The sequence below is a fragment of the Abramis brama genome (assembly GCF_963993115.1).
Source record: "Abramis brama genome assembly, chromosome: 22".
Classification (NCBI taxonomy): domain Eukaryota; kingdom Metazoa; phylum Chordata; class Actinopteri; order Cypriniformes; family Leuciscidae; genus Abramis; species Abramis brama.
The window spans coordinates 21720744-21736015 of NC_139984.1; the positions used below are offsets into that span (position 1 = coordinate 21720744).

Consider the following 15272-nt stretch of genomic DNA (forward strand, 5'->3'; position numbering starts at 1 on the left):
GTCCTAATCAGGCTGACTTTCTTTATCTGCTCTGTGGGCTTTACCTCACCCATGCTGTTTGATGAGAGGAAATATCCATACCATCTGATGCTGCAGAAGTTCTTCTGTTCTGGTGGCCATGATGCTTTGTTTGAGTGAGTAGAAAAGTTTTATTTATTTTCGTTTTGCTGTTTACTAGCTCATAGGCTGAGGTTCCAATGGTCATGGAAATTCTAAATCTTAGACCTGGGTGATTTGATCTTTCATCTGATATGGTCTTTAGTGAATGGGTTGTTGACATTAACTACTTTTAAGTTAATTACCAAAACATTTTAACAGCATTTATGTTATTTTATAATTCATTATACATGCTGTAATTAACAGGCTGTAATTTATAATTATACAGTTTTTATAATTTCATATTCAGAGACTACATGGAATATTTGTAAATTTAAAATACATTTTTAATACTGCAAGAATCATTTAAAATGATTATTAAAGAGTATATCATTCATCAGTTATCAAAATATATATTTTCTAGTTTTTTTCATATGTGATATTTTGTTTATCCCCAAAAAACAACTCAAAATATGAGTGGTGGTGTAGAGAGAGTTTGTAACAAAAGCTGTACAAAAGCATACTAAAACAGGGTACCCGCGGGGTCTTAAAAGCATTGAAAAAGTCTTAAATTTGATAATCTCAAATGAAGGCCTTAAAAGCCTTGAAATTGGTATACAAAGTCTTGGATTTCGTTACAAAAGTCTTCGATTTTTTGCCTTTTCTATGATTAAGTTCATACCGTAACAAAATTAACTGTTACTAATAGTGATGCACCGAAATGAAAATTCTGGGCCGAAACCGAAACCGAAAATTTAGGATGCACTTGGCCGAAAACCGAAACTGAAGCCGAAAATGGCTTCTTTTAAAAACTAATATATACATTGCTTGAATTTAATGGATCTGAAATGAAAAATCACAATATAATAATCAAACTTTTATTAACAGTTACATAACAAAACATAAAATATTTTTAACAATAAATATACATAATTATTATTCTTCAAGTTTTATGTTCCATCAAATAATATAGTTTTTTAAAAATTGTGCAAAAAAAATCCACAATTTTGGAGATTTTTGCAGAACAAATGTTACATATTGTAACTTTGGTGTCCTCTCGTATAGGGCTGTCATTTTTGTGAAAAAAAAAAAAAATCCTGTTCGATTTTTGAGACATAGGCAAATTGTTCATTGAATCGTTAGTAAATTGCCTATATTTGGCGTTGATCCGTTTTCAACAGCAAATATAGGCAAATCCACGGACAACTAAACAGGCATTAGGACGAACGTAAAGAGGGCGCTTGAGACGCGCACAAGTCAGCAATGTGGACTGCTATAACATCAATGAAAAACATTACTGGAGGCTACATATTATGCACTATATTATGCAGAAATAGGCTGTGTGTGTGTGTGTGTGTGTGTGTGTGTGAGTGTGTGTGAGAGAACCTGCAGTTGCTGTATGACGCGCGTTCGCTGCGAGCGTATAGTGACGAGCTGGACGCGCTCCGAGAGAAGGCCGTTAAAATCGATTCCCTATTTTCGTTTTCGAAACTTGTGTTGGTTGGTCCGATCGATTGTGCAATAAGTGACAGTCCTTTGACATGCTTAATCTTTGATAGGCAGACGCGTGATAACAGCTCGACCGTGAGTGAAACCTAAGCGCTTGCGCACGGATGGGAGGGGCGGGTGACATTCATTTTCGGTTTACGTTTTCGGCTGTTTTTTTTATTTCGGCCCGAAACCGATAATGCCATTTCGGCCGAAAATTTTCGGCGGCCGAAATTTCGGTGCACCCCTAGTTACTAATGTAGACTAATTAAAAATTAGTCGCGTAACGTTGAGTGCACCTCACGCTCCACGTCATAGCAGAACGCGCGAAAGTGTGCGCACCCGTTACGATGGTTACTAAGCAGAGCTTTTCTGTTAAAAGAACATGTTTTCTACCCGGTCTTTTCAGTAGTATCTGGCCACAACCATCCACGCGCGCTCTCTCTACATTGTTGAAGAAGCGCGGATGATCTGAAAACACAGACAAGCTGGAGTTCAGCGATCTTCATTTGAGATTTTCTACTTAAATTAAAGTGTCATTCAGTCGGTCTGTGTTCTGTCACGAGCCGCTTGCGCTGTTTGTGCGACTAAATCTGCGATCAAAATGCAGGCTGATATACAGCAGTGTTTTTAATGTTGATCATTATACGAGCAAGAATGCAATGTTTCCCGACTATCCACACGATTTCAAATGTGACATTGATTTTATACAACAGTGAAAAAAAAAAGAAAAAGGGGGTAACATTAAGTGATGTGCTACATTTTAAACAGTATTGTCAGGCTTATTGCTCTATTTTGCAACAAAATCTGTGGCTTTGACAAAGACAGTGTGTTACCGCCACCTACTGGCGATTTTAATATCATATTTCTATTAATATTAAACGTTTTTTAACATTGCATATTTATTGAACATTGTTTTATTTAAAGCATTATTTATTTTTTTAAAGGCATTATAAAGGTGAAAAATGAAATGGAAAAATCGATTAAATGGGGCAAATATTGTCCCTTAATGGAAAGATGTGGAAGAGTTGGGGTACCAGGGGGTACGGCACTCTAAAAAATTGGAGAACTAAGGAAAAGGGATATGTAGAATTGCACAAGTGCTACTGCTAAAGAGTGCAATGCCAATACAGCCTGTTAGCTTAATTTTAATTTCTCATAAGCTTAATTGAATTTGCCTAGAGAGCATAATTATGACATTTTCTGTCTAAAGACTACATATAAAATAGCTACCAAAATTAAAGTTACTGCAGTTTGACTAAAAGTAATGACTAAAAGTTGACAAAAAATGCAAACACATTTCGTCAACTAAAACTATGAAAGGCAGAATGACTCAAATGTGACTAAGACCAATAAGCATTTTCGTCTGAAGATGAAGAGTAAGACTAAATCAAAAATGGCTGCCAAAATTAACATTGGCCTACACACGTGCGCGCTACAACGCTGTTGCGTATATATTAAATATGACTTATTATTTAAATAAAATGTTTTATTTAATTCAAGTAGTCTACTTGTACATAATTATTTTTTATGGTTTAAAATGTATACAGATTTGACATTTTCCCCTCATACTTCTGTCGGAATTGGTACGAAGTTGGCATTGAATTTCATTTGAAATGGTATTAAAAAGGTCTTAAAAAGCCTTGAATTTAAGTTGAAGGATCCTGGGGGTACCCTGTAAAATAACTTGCTGTTCATCAGCACTTCCTACAGACTGCATTCGTCTTTATGGAATCCAAAATTTTAGGCTATGTCCTCTAATTGACATGATTTTGTGCGGCAGTAGTACCCACGCTCTGTGTCGTCTCCTTTTTTTGTTTTATGACTGGTGGCAACCAGCTTTGAAGTGCAATACCTCACCTACTATGTTGGAGTTAGCTAGATTACTGGTGCTAGTAATCTAGTGATATTATCATATGTGTAGAATTATCATGACATCTATCTATTTCATTTTTTAGGCATCACAGTTATTGGTGTGCTGGTGTATTGCCACACCCATAATAACAGTATAATATAAACTGAATTTAAAAACCCTTCTTCAGTAATTATGCTGTATGCAGTAATTAGGCTTTTAGTATTATAATTATTTCTACAAGTAAGTAAAAATGCTTCATGTTCATCAGGACATTTAATTGGGCCCTGTCCATGGGTGGTAAAGTACCCGTGTCAGAGGGCTTGGAACACTCTGAGCTGCCTGATGGGACGGGAGAGTTCCTAGATGCCTGGTTGATGCTAGTAGAGAAGATGGTGAACCCCAGCACAGTTCTGGACTCCCCACACTCTCTGCCCGCTAAAGTGCCTGGAGCAACACTCAATGCCCCACAGTTCAGCGCCTTGCGCTTTCTCATTGTCACCCAGAAGGTAGGAATGCCATTATTGTCAGTGTAAATTATATAAATACACTTGCGTTGTCATAATGAATCAATTGTAATTTTTCATCTCTTGTTGTAGGCTGCATTCAGCTGTATTCGTAACCTATGGAACCGTAAGCCCTTGAAGGTCTACGGTGGACGCATGGCTGAGTCCATGCTGGCCATTCTGTGCCACATCCTACGAGGAGAACCTATCATCCAGGAGCGGCTCTCCAAAGAAAGGGAGGGTACGGTTCGACCCGAGGAGGAGAGCACCTCCACAAGTGCCGGGGGAACAAGTGGCCCTACAGCAGCAGGGGGAGTAGTTGGAGAAGGAGTGCCTGGAAGTGCCAATGGAAGCTCTACTGCAGGCTCTACAGAGGAGGGGAGCAACTCAACAACTCGCAGAGAGCCACAGGTCAACCAAGCTCAGCTCACTCAGGTAACGTCACTTCCTGTTGTAGGTCCCTATGAAATCTGTTACATTTTTTTCCCAAATTCATACAAGTGTTGGCAAATTCAGTGACATTCTGCGGTATACAGTAAATTCCGTTTTTATGAATGCATTCTGTGGTTCTGTCTGCGTTTTCCTGCATCACAGAAATCATAGGGTCCTATTGTTGTTAGTTGATAATGAGGTTTTTGTGCTGTAATTAGAAATCTGTAATACCTGAATAAAACTATTAGCTAGTGCTAACCAGCCAAATCTGTTCTTCACAGCTAATGGACATGGGCTTCTCCAGAGAGCATGCAATGGAGTCTCTGCTGAACACCAGCACTATGGAACAGGCCACCGAGTACCTGCTCACACACCCTCCACCACTGCTCAGCGCAGCTGTCAGAGTAAGACCCTAACACAGACAAAACCCTCTCTCTTTCTCTCATACACACACACGCACACACAGACAGGATGCACACACGAAGTATAAGCTAGTGTAGTCACTGTGAGCTTTGTTTCTGTAGGAGTTCACCATGTCTGAAGAAGACCAGATGATGCGGGCCATTGCCATGTCTCTAGGTCAAGAAGTTAGCATGGAGCAGCGCTCAGACTCACCTGAGGTGGGCACCCACACACTCATTATTACATCACTTAAATAGGAATTAATGAGTAGTGCAGCATAGGTCATCTCACCTGCCTACTTCACATCTTCTTCAGCAAGCATTCTCTGCCTTTGAACAGACACACGATTCACACCCTATTACTTTTTGTCCGTAGGAAGCAGCTCGCCGGCGTGAGGAGGATGAGAGGAGAGCAAGGGAGCGGGTAGAAGAGGAAGAAGCACGCTGTCTGGAGCGCTTTCTGGAAGCTGAGCCTCTAGACACCACTGAGCTACATTCCTTCACAGACTCAATGCTCCCTGGCTGCTTCCACCTGCTCGACGAGCTGCCGGACACAGTGTACCGCCTCTGTGATCTGCTTATGACTGCTGTTAAAAGGAACGGCCCTGAATACAGAGACCTCATCCTCAGACAGGTGGTCAATCAGGTCAGTATGCCCGTATATGCTCACAGCATATGTTGCTCATACATACGGATTAATGTTGCTGTACAAAGCAAATTTGCAATATTTGCTGCAAATTATATAGTTATTAGAATTATTCAGTCTAGTAAAAAGGCATGATTAAAGGAGCTGTATGTAAGAAATGTATTTCAATTAATCATAAAATGGCCCTGATATGTCACTAGACATTAAGAAATCATGTTCATTTCAAATACTTATATCACTGACAACAGTAGTCCGGCCAGGATATTGTCTTTTAAAAGTGATAGTTGCAGCCCTCAACTGATGTTGATGTTGTCATGTTGTGTTTTGGCCTGATGCCCCACCCTCCACCTATCTACCAATCACAAAGTCAGTTGTGTTTCAGCATCCGGGTTGCCAGCTCTGCTCTAGTTACCACAGCTGCTGCTACAAACGTGTCAGCCTACGTTCCTGCTGGATCCTGCAGCCTATCTGGCAACCTCGAGTCAGGGGGGAGGGGGAGGGGATACACTGCTCTACAGTAATTTGAAAGTGATTGCAGTACCAGTTTTGGCCACAATCTTACATACAGTTCCTTTAACAAGTAAAAGCTATAATGCTGCACCTAATGCTTTCTGGGTAGGCTGCATACTCTTTTACAAGTTATAGCCATGGTGTGCTTTAGATCCTATCCTCAGCCATATTTTTGTGTATATTTAGGTGTGGGAGGCCGCTGACGTGTTGATAAAGGCTGCGGTGCCGCTAACCACCAGCGACACCAAGACTGTGTCTGAGTGGACGAGACAGATGGCGACTCTCCCCCAGGCCTCCAACCTGGCCACCCGCATCCTGCTGCTCACGCTGCTTTTCGAGGTACACGGTCTGCTGCACACATCATCACTGTTTATTTATACACGGTCCTCAAAAAAGCACTGGATGATTTGCATTGAGAAGTAAATGCACCCGCATGCACTGCTCTGATGGAAGTGCGTCTTGCTCTGTTCCACAGGAGCTGAAACTCTCATGTGCTCGGGTGGTTGAGAACAGTGGTGTCTTGACTGTGCTGATTAAGCTTCTGGAGGTGGTGCAGCCCTGTCTGCAAGCTGCCAAAGAGCAGAAGGACATTCAAACACCCAAGTGAGTCGCTGTCCTTCCCCTGTCTGCATGAATGATCAGTTTATGCTCAGACATCAGCATTCCTGGAAATCTCTGCTGACCCAAGCATATTAGAAATTGACTAGCAGAATAAGGGGAATAATCATATGTTTGAGTTCATGATTATTAAAAAATCATTTTTTTTAATGTCATTTGGTTTATAAAATATTTCCCATGTCCTTAACATAAGCCTATGTTTTTATCTCTAGATGGATCACCCCTGTTCTCCTGCTTATTGACTTCTATGAGAAAATGGCTGTTTCATCCAAACGAAGAGCTCAGATGAATAAGGTTGGTGCCAAATGAAGTATAAAGGATGTAAGTTATAATCATAAACGGTGAATATGGCAACAGTGAACATAGAAGTGTTATTCATTTTTATTCTGAATCATCTTAGTACCTGCAGCCCAATGGGAATAACTGGCGTTGGTTTGACGACCGCTCAGGTCGCTGGTGCAGCTACAGTGCAAGTAACAACAGCACCATCGACTCTGCCTGGAGGGCAGGAGAGACCAGCGTCCGCTTCACTGCTGGCCGCAGGAGATACACTGTCCAGTTCAACACTATGGTGCAGGTAACGGCTATGACCTGTACATGGAAATTTGATAGTTTTTTGCCATTGCCCATACAGCATGAGTAAAAAATTTTTACTCCAATATATAATGAATATATATTATTCAGGTAAATGAGGAGACTGGGAACAGACGACCAGTTATGTTGACGGTACAGCGGGTGCCACGGATTCCCAAGACCACAAAATCTGGAAGTGTTACTGATACAGAGAGAGAAGAGAGTGAACAGAGAGCAAAGACTGAGGAGACACAGACTGATACAGGTGGAGAATTAGCAAACTTGTTCATTTAAAAAAAAAAAACTTTTAGTGATGCATTTTGTAGCGTTTTGATTTTGACTTGGGATTAAATAATTGTTTAATTTTATTTTAGAATATAGAATAATTATAATTCGTGATTTGTGTAAATAATTTGTGTGTGTGTGTAAATATGTATATATGTGTGTATATAATTAATTCACAATTTTCCTTATGGCTTTTTCAGATTCCAGCTCAGTGGCTGTGGAAATGGCGCCTCCTAAAGAAGAGCCGGAGCAGAAGGATTCAAGCACGGCAGCTCCATCCGTCCTTCAGGACCCCTCTGGTTCCAGTGCTATTGTTGTACAGGGGCTGACGGAGGACATGATCACCATTTTGATCCGCGCCTGTGTCAGTATGATCAGTGTTCCTGTGGACCCGGATACTTTGCACGCCACCTTGCGGCTCTGTTTGCGTCTCACACGTACACACCATTACGCCATGATGTTTGCAGAGCTCAAGAGCACCCGCATGATCCTGAACCTCACACAGAGCTCAGGTTTCAACGGCTTCACCCCACTGGTCACTCTGCTCTTCCGCCACATCATAGAGGACCCAGCCACACTGCGGCACACTATGGAAAAGGTGCATATTCACCTGAAAGCTACATTTATCTTATCTTAGGTGTATTATCTGAAATAGTTTATCCTTATCTTACTGTTACTTGCTCACCGTCTTTTCTCAGGTGGTACGGTCTGCCGTCACCAGTGGTGCAGGAAGCACTACTTCAGGTGTGGTGTCAGGTAGTCTTGGCTCCAGGGAGATCAACTACATCCTGCGTGTCCTCGGGCCAGCGGCCTGCCGCAACCCGGAGTGCTTTACGGAAACTGCCAAGAGTTGCATCCGAATTGCTCTTCCTGCCCCAAGAGGTGCTGGCACTGGTATGGTGAAAAATCTCACAGAGATCCTCCCTAAAAGTCATATATCAGCATTTATTGTTGTTCTTAAGTCAGTTGCCTGATCTCAGTCTCTCTCCATTAATCAGCCTCAGATGATGAGTTTGAGAACTTTAGAATTAAGGGTCCAAATGCTGTCCAGCTAGTGAAGACCACACCTCTCAAGCTGTCCCCACTGCCCTCCATACCAGAGACGATTAAAGAGGTCATCTATGACATGCTGAATGCCCTAGCAGCATATCACGCTCCAGAAGAGGGTAAGAAATATCATCAGACAGAAAAATTAGAGCATGCTTATATTTAGTTCATGGTCCAGATCTACCAAGCTGTCATCTCTCATCAACATCCACTTCTCTTAATGCTCGGGGTCCACTTGGGTTTGTTTGTGTAGCAGAGAGAGGAGAGGAGCGAGCAGCCGCAGTACCAGGGAGTCAAGACCTTTGTCAGATCCTGCAGGATGTCGGTGATGATGTCTACCAGCAGTACAGACTCACCAGACAAGGCAGTGATTTCGACTCACAGTCTGCCTTCCACATCAATGTAAGAGTCAACATGGTTTTATATACATTGTGTAAGGTCTGTCAGATTTTTGTGTATTGCATCAGTTATCATAGAATTCCATAATTACCCTCACTATGGCTAATATTTATTATTCTACCCAAAACTTAAGTGAAATTTGCCCTGCACTGTGTATGCTACATTAATGATAATCAAACTTTGTGGCTTATTGCAGAGAGATGTGTTTTTACTTTAAGCAAACATGAACTCTTTTTGAAACATGAACTCAAAACACTTTGTCCGCTACATAGTAACATACTAGTAACCTTCCAGAACACCCTAGAAATGCTGTAGAAACCTTTTAAAAAGTTTTTAGTAGTGGTGACCAATATTAATTTTTTGATGGCTGACGCCGATATACAGCTGATATGATAGCAGGCTGTTTAATTTAACAATATAAACAACACAAGCATAACAATTACTGCAATTATATTCAACATAACATTTATTAAAATAATTGGGAATAAATTATTTGAAAATGTATCAACTTTACAAAACAATCTGCAAAATAAACTGATTTATACTTTTAATACCAGCAACTTGATTCTGTAATCAAAAATGAAGAATTTGTTTAAAACATGGACAAATAGGAAGTAAACATTGTAATCAACTGTGCACTTGGTAATCTGGTAAGTCTTTGCGCACTTGGTCACAGACAGACCGCCATGCACAGAGTACATGTTTTTTTTTTTTTTATACAGGATACAATGTGCTCTTCAGCTGACACAGAAGTTTTTGATTTGTGGATTGTGCTCTTTTTTTTTTCTTTTTTTTTTTACCACACATGTAAAGATAAACGAATGAATATAGAATGGGCATTTCTGTGCGTTTGCACTCAGATGTTGGATTCTTGGTGCTGTTAAAATTAAAGTCACACTCACTACACTAATTGGCCAAACAAAAACCTAAAAATATGGCCGAAGTGTCGACCTTGCTGATATTTTACATATTTTTCCTGCTCTAGTGCCATGGCATGAGTTTTGCATGGGCAAGCACTACTTGCATTTTCTTCACAATGTACAAATCTAGTTCAACTTTAGCTGCTCTGTGAGAAACACAAGTATCCCAAGTGTATGTGTACTATAATGAGCTCAGAAATGTGGGATTTGCATTAACAGTGGGTGTTAATTATACTCTATCAGACTCAGGTGTTTGCTGCAGATGGTGCCGTTGCAGAATCCTCCCAGTCTGGAACACCACAGGGAGAAGGTGAACACACACAGCTCAAAACCTTTCTTTATACAGTAACCATATTTTTCTCATTTTTGTTGGTTCTTTGAATTGCCCTTGTAAATGTTTCCCGTCATTATTTTTTTCTATGTCCCTAGCCTCTACGCCTGAGGAAATGCGTGAAGAGAAAAAGGAGCAGGAGGGAGAGAAAGGAGCTACTTCAGAGGAAAGCCGAGCTGCTAAAGCTAAGGCCAGCAAACCCCTGATGCCTACCTCCACCATCCTGAGGCTTCTGGCAGAGTTGGTGCGCTCATATGTTGGCATCGCCACGCTCATCACCTCTTACAACTACACAGCTGGCCAGTCAGAGCTTATTAAGGAGGTGAGCCATATTGGAGTTGAGATAACACCAAAGTTTTTCTGGTCAAATGTTTTAACTTCAACCTCTGTCTCGTATTGTTTTTTGAGAAATGAGCCTCTTTATGCAACTTATGCTTTGAACACTTCTCCTGGACTATCAAAGACAGTATTTCAGTGCATTTGTAAAGTCCAGGTTTTTTTTTATCTCAGCAAACCTCATTTGTCATGTAACATTTGTGACCTAATATATGTACAGGATTGCAGTGTGCTGGCATTTGTTTTGGACCACTTGCTCCCACACACCCAGAACTCAGAGGACAAGGACACCCCTGCCCTTGCACGTCTTTTCCTGGCCAGCCTTGCTGCAGCTGGCACAGGCACTGATGCCCAAGCGGCCCTGGTCAACGAGGTCAAGGCCGCTCTGAGTCGAGCATTGGGCATGGCAGAGGGCACAGAGAAACACGCCCGGTCAGTCTAGCTGCCTAGTCGATAGATCAAACTGACTTTTAAACAATTGACGTATCTAGAACATATCTACTTAATTAAATACGTAAAACTTATGTAAACTTTGACTTTTATCTCTTTGCAGCTTGCAAGCAGTTATGTGCATCATCAGCACCATTATGGAGTCGTGTCCCTCCACCTCGAGCTTCTACAGCACAGCCACAGCTAAGACCCAGCACAACGGCATGAATAATATCATCCGACTCTTCCTGAAGAAAGGCCTTGTCAATGACCTCGCCCGTGTGCCTCACAGCCTCGATCTATCCAGGTAACGCAGAATACTACTAATAAATATATGAACTATCATCTTTTTTTTTTTTTTTTTTTTTTAAAGGTGATTTGTGTATTTTTTCCCAACCTTGGTTGATTGCCAAAAAATAAATAAATTCGGTTTGTTTTTTTCCCTTTTCATTGTTGTTCTTTGTTTCTTTCAGTCCCAACATGGCAAACACAGTAAATGCTGCTTTGAAACCTTTGGAGACGCTGTCACGAATCGTGAACCAGCCCAGCAGCCTGTTTGGGGGTAAAGGTGCATCCAGCAAGAACAAGACAGAGCATGATGCTGTTGGCACTGTCAGGGACAGCAACAGCAACACCCAAGATCCAGGTAACGCTAAAATTATCAACGCATTGATCATTTTAACTCGCATCATAGTAGAGATACAGTGGCGTTTGTGTGTTTAATGGCTGGTATTCTCTATAGGAGAGGCCGGCGAGGCAGAGCCAGTAGAGAATCGTGACCGGGGTCAAGCCACAGATGCTGACCTGATGGACGGAGAAACCGAGGGAGACACCGTGGTCATTGCTGGACAGCCAGAGGTGCTGAGCACTCAGGCCATGCAGGTAGAGAAACAGCAGTTTGTGGAACTGTTATCTCAGTTGATGAATATGAAAATCGTCCTCCAGCTGAACAGTGTTTGTTATTCATATATCCTTGTAGGTGGAGAATGAGTTGGTGGATTTGATCGATGAACTTTTAGAGAGAGATGCAGGAACTGTTAATAGCACCATCATTGGTAAGTGATTTTTTTTATTCCTGGCCAGAGATGGAAGCGATACAGAGTTGGTTGCGCGTTTTTGATTCGGTTTTACTGTTAATTAGTGGGTCGCTCTGGAGAGGATGAGTCTCAAGAGGACGTACTGATGGATGAGGCTCCTTCCAATATGAGTCAGGCCTCCACTCTCCAAGCCAACAGAGAAGGTAGGACGTGAATCTCTTATGTATTCACTCTTGGAGCTAATGATGACAATAACCCATAAATGGTATAGTCTACTCATTAGGCCTGGTAGAGAGGTGGTGCAACAGGGTCTCTATCTGAAACTTAAACACCATTTATCTAACTCTTTCTTTTCTATTAGTATAATGTATTTTTTTAAATACCTGAGATTTATTTAATAAAATACATGACATATTAGTGATAAAGAAAATTAACACCTGACTGTTTTGGTTAGCTTAAAGTTAATTCACAATTGTTTTTTTCACACTTTCTTTATTCTTCTTAAATCTGTCTTGGGGTGAATCCTACAGTAATTTTGTTCTCTTTGCTTATTTAGACTCTATGAACATTCTTGAGCCCGAAGATGAGGAGCACACACAGGAGGAAGACTCCAGCGGTAGCAATGAGGACGAGGATAGTCAGGATGAGGAGGAAGAGGAGGAGGAAGAAGAAGAGGAAGATCAGGTAATATTTATTTAAAAAGCCATTAAGCAAACCAAAGAAGGTGATCTCCACATATTTCTCATTGTTTTGTGTGTTCTCTACTTACCTCCTCTGCTCATTATCCTCAGGATGATGAAGAGGGAGATGAAGATGACGATGATGAAGGCTCAGAGATGGAACTGGATGAAGATTTTCCTGACATCAATGCCGCACCACACATTCGTTTTGAGAGATTCGACCGAGATGATGACCTCATCATTGAGTTTGATAACATGTTCTCTACGTCTGGTAAGTCATATTTATTTTAAGAAATCTTTCAGCTACTATATATTTATTCTCTTTCCCTCTTTCTTTTCTTTCTTTTTTATTAAACAGCCATAAAATTTTTTTTTTTTTTTTTTTTTTGACTGAATGTGTCACTTGTACTCTTTCTGTCTTTGTTCACTTTAGCTGACATCCCTCCCTCACCAGGAAATATCCCTAGCTCCCACCCTCTGATGGTGCGTCACGCTGACCATGGCTCGCTGACGCTGGGGGGTTCAGGGACCAGCAGCAGATTGGCTCAAGGCATGGGACGCAGTCAACGCTCTCTCCGCCAGCTCACGGCCAACACAGGTCACACTATCCATGTACATTACCCTGGCAACCGTCAGCCCAACCCTCCACTCATCTTGCAAAGGTGATTCCTTTAATAAACTTGTGTTTGCTTTTCAGTTTTCTAAAGATATGAAAATTACTTCACAGTGGTGCAGAAATTTGCATAACTCCTTTAAAGTTGATTCTGTTTTTTCCACCTTAAAAATCATAGCTTTCATTACTTTTCTTGTTTTCTTTATTTCAAACATGGCAAACATCATTGAGACTCAAATTGCAGTTCTATTTGTTGCCACTTGTGGCGCAAAGATAAGACACTTCAACTCCTTTTTTGTGTTTGTCTCAGATTATTGGGCCCCAGTGCTGCAGCTGATATCTTGCAGCTGTCAAGCTCTCTGCCTCTGCAGTCTCGCGGTCGTGCCCGCCTCCTGGTTGGTAATGAGGATGTGCACATTATTGCCCGTTCGGATGATGAGCTGCTGGATGACTTCTTCCATGAGCAGAGCAGCACTGGAGGACAAGCTGGTGAGTCTCCCACAGATGTGCTGCTTTACATTAATAGGTACAGATGCACCTGCTAAACCCTTGTGTTCTGTAGGCACCCTTTCAAGTATACCGACCGCCTTAACCAGATGGACTGATGAGTGTAAAGTCCTGGATGCCGAGAGCATGCATGACTGTGTGGCAGGTGAGACGGTCTCAAAATTAATATATCCTAGCATCTGTTGTTTAGCATGTCCTGCAAGGAAGAAATAACTGAGCGTATGTCAAATGGCAAGTCTTGTGCTTGGTGTCTCAGTGGTGAAGGTCCCCATACTGCAGCACCTGGAGAGCTTGCGTGATGAGGAGCTGGAGGAACGCAGGGAGAAAAGGAGGAGACAGTTGGCAGAGGAAGAGGAGACGGCCAAGCAGAATGAGAGTTCTGCAGCTGGAGAGGAGACCCGGGAGCAAAGCCTACAGGTAAAAAGAGCTAAATGTGAACAAATAAAAAGAGAAAACAAGTGTGAAGCATAAAGGCTGTGACACCAAGCCGACGTCAAAGAAATAGCGGCGACAAAAGCCGACTGTGTTGACGCCTCACCTCGGCTGCGTCTGTGCCTAAAAACTGCGCTTGAACGCCCCAAAAGGACTACAAGCGACTGCTAACTAGCATGTGTGCCCTCTGCCTGTGTATAAGGAATAACTGTTTATATCAATGGGTATCCTTAGTCAATATTCGTCATTTCAAAAAGTAAATGAAATTAGGACTGCAGATATACAAACCGTAAACAAAGCAGCGCTTGCATTTGAATATCAAACATTCTGATCACTTTCCACGCTGCTCATGTTATGAAAATATTTGCATATTGGAATGCTCAGGTAAGATGACGTAAAATTTGAACAGCCTTCTTTCTGTGCCATCTTGACGACTTTGCTCGCTTTCATCACTTTCGCTTTTATTCTTGTGCACAGACTTGTTCGCTAAACTGAATAGTTAATAAGGGCGTTTGTTCGCAATGACATTTCCGACGCTGTTTCAACATGCTGAGTTGTGCGACTGCCGCCGATGTGGAACACTGCAAAAACTAGCCCAACAGACACTCACCAACGGCGGACTGTTGGCTTGGTGTGTAACGGCCTTAAAACTAATTGTAGTCTGCAGACTTCTTGCAGACAGGTGCTCCACACTTTGTTGATTTATAACGGAAGCAATTGAGTGTAACTATAGGTTGTTTATGGTGGCCAAGTAGTCACAACTTGCCGCATTAATATAGAATGGGTATATCAACTCTGGCACTCTAGATCCACTTTCCTGTTTATCTCCTCCTGCCTGTAACTTCCTAGTAATTGTGAAGACATTCAAAATTTAATCAATCTTACTGACCCCAAACGGTTGTGGATTGATAGTGACACTGAGAATTTTTTTGTATTTATTGTGCTGATGCCATTCTTAATATTTATTTGTTATGAATGTTCTTTTAATTTACTATATAATGTGGGGGGGGGGGATTGATTTTTCTTTTGATTTATATACATTTTTTGATTTATATACATTACAGTGATATAAGATTTCTGTCATACCATTCATTACTAATTGAATTCAGTCAGTATTCATTTATGGCATGGCCA

General features: G+C 41.4%; 1 protein-coding gene across 10 annotated transcripts in view; it reads left to right on the forward strand.

Moving 5' to 3' along the window:
• Window positions 1-15272, forward strand: part of huwe1 (HECT, UBA and WWE domain containing E3 ubiquitin protein ligase 1) — a 48024-nt gene that overhangs the window by 15980 nt on the left and 16772 nt on the right. For 7 of the 10 annotated variants that reach the window (XM_084099802.1, XM_084099811.1, XM_084099809.1 and 4 more), the window contains exons 30-58: window positions 12-134; window positions 3708-3945; window positions 4036-4377; window positions 4656-4778; window positions 4899-4994; window positions 5152-5421; window positions 6118-6270; window positions 6407-6534; window positions 6762-6843; window positions 6950-7126; window positions 7234-7387; window positions 7608-8005; window positions 8106-8301; window positions 8406-8573; window positions 8708-8856; window positions 10017-10083; window positions 10203-10426; window positions 10661-10872; window positions 10994-11176; window positions 11343-11515; window positions 11612-11751; window positions 11849-11924; window positions 12011-12109; window positions 12463-12590; window positions 12698-12857; window positions 13020-13248; window positions 13510-13688; window positions 13762-13851; window positions 13963-14123. In XM_084099802.1, coding sequence (XP_083955928.1) covers window positions 12-134; window positions 3708-3945; window positions 4036-4377; window positions 4656-4778; window positions 4899-4994; window positions 5152-5421; window positions 6118-6270; window positions 6407-6534; window positions 6762-6843; window positions 6950-7126; window positions 7234-7387; window positions 7608-8005; window positions 8106-8301; window positions 8406-8573; window positions 8708-8856; window positions 10017-10083; window positions 10203-10426; window positions 10661-10872; window positions 10994-11176; window positions 11343-11515; window positions 11612-11751; window positions 11849-11924; window positions 12011-12109; window positions 12463-12590; window positions 12698-12857; window positions 13020-13248; window positions 13510-13688; window positions 13762-13851; window positions 13963-14123 — 4918 coding nt within the window. The remainder of the gene's footprint in view (window positions 1-11; window positions 135-3707; window positions 3946-4035; window positions 4378-4655; window positions 4779-4898; window positions 4995-5151; window positions 5422-6117; window positions 6271-6406; window positions 6535-6761; window positions 6844-6949; window positions 7127-7233; window positions 7388-7607; window positions 8006-8105; window positions 8302-8405; window positions 8574-8707; window positions 8857-10016; window positions 10084-10202; window positions 10427-10660; window positions 10873-10993; window positions 11177-11342; window positions 11516-11611; window positions 11752-11848; window positions 11925-12010; window positions 12110-12462; window positions 12591-12697; window positions 12858-13019; window positions 13249-13509; window positions 13689-13761; window positions 13852-13962; window positions 14124-15272) is intronic. The other 3 variants (XM_084099808.1, XM_084099805.1, XM_084099810.1) reach the window with 3 other exon arrangements.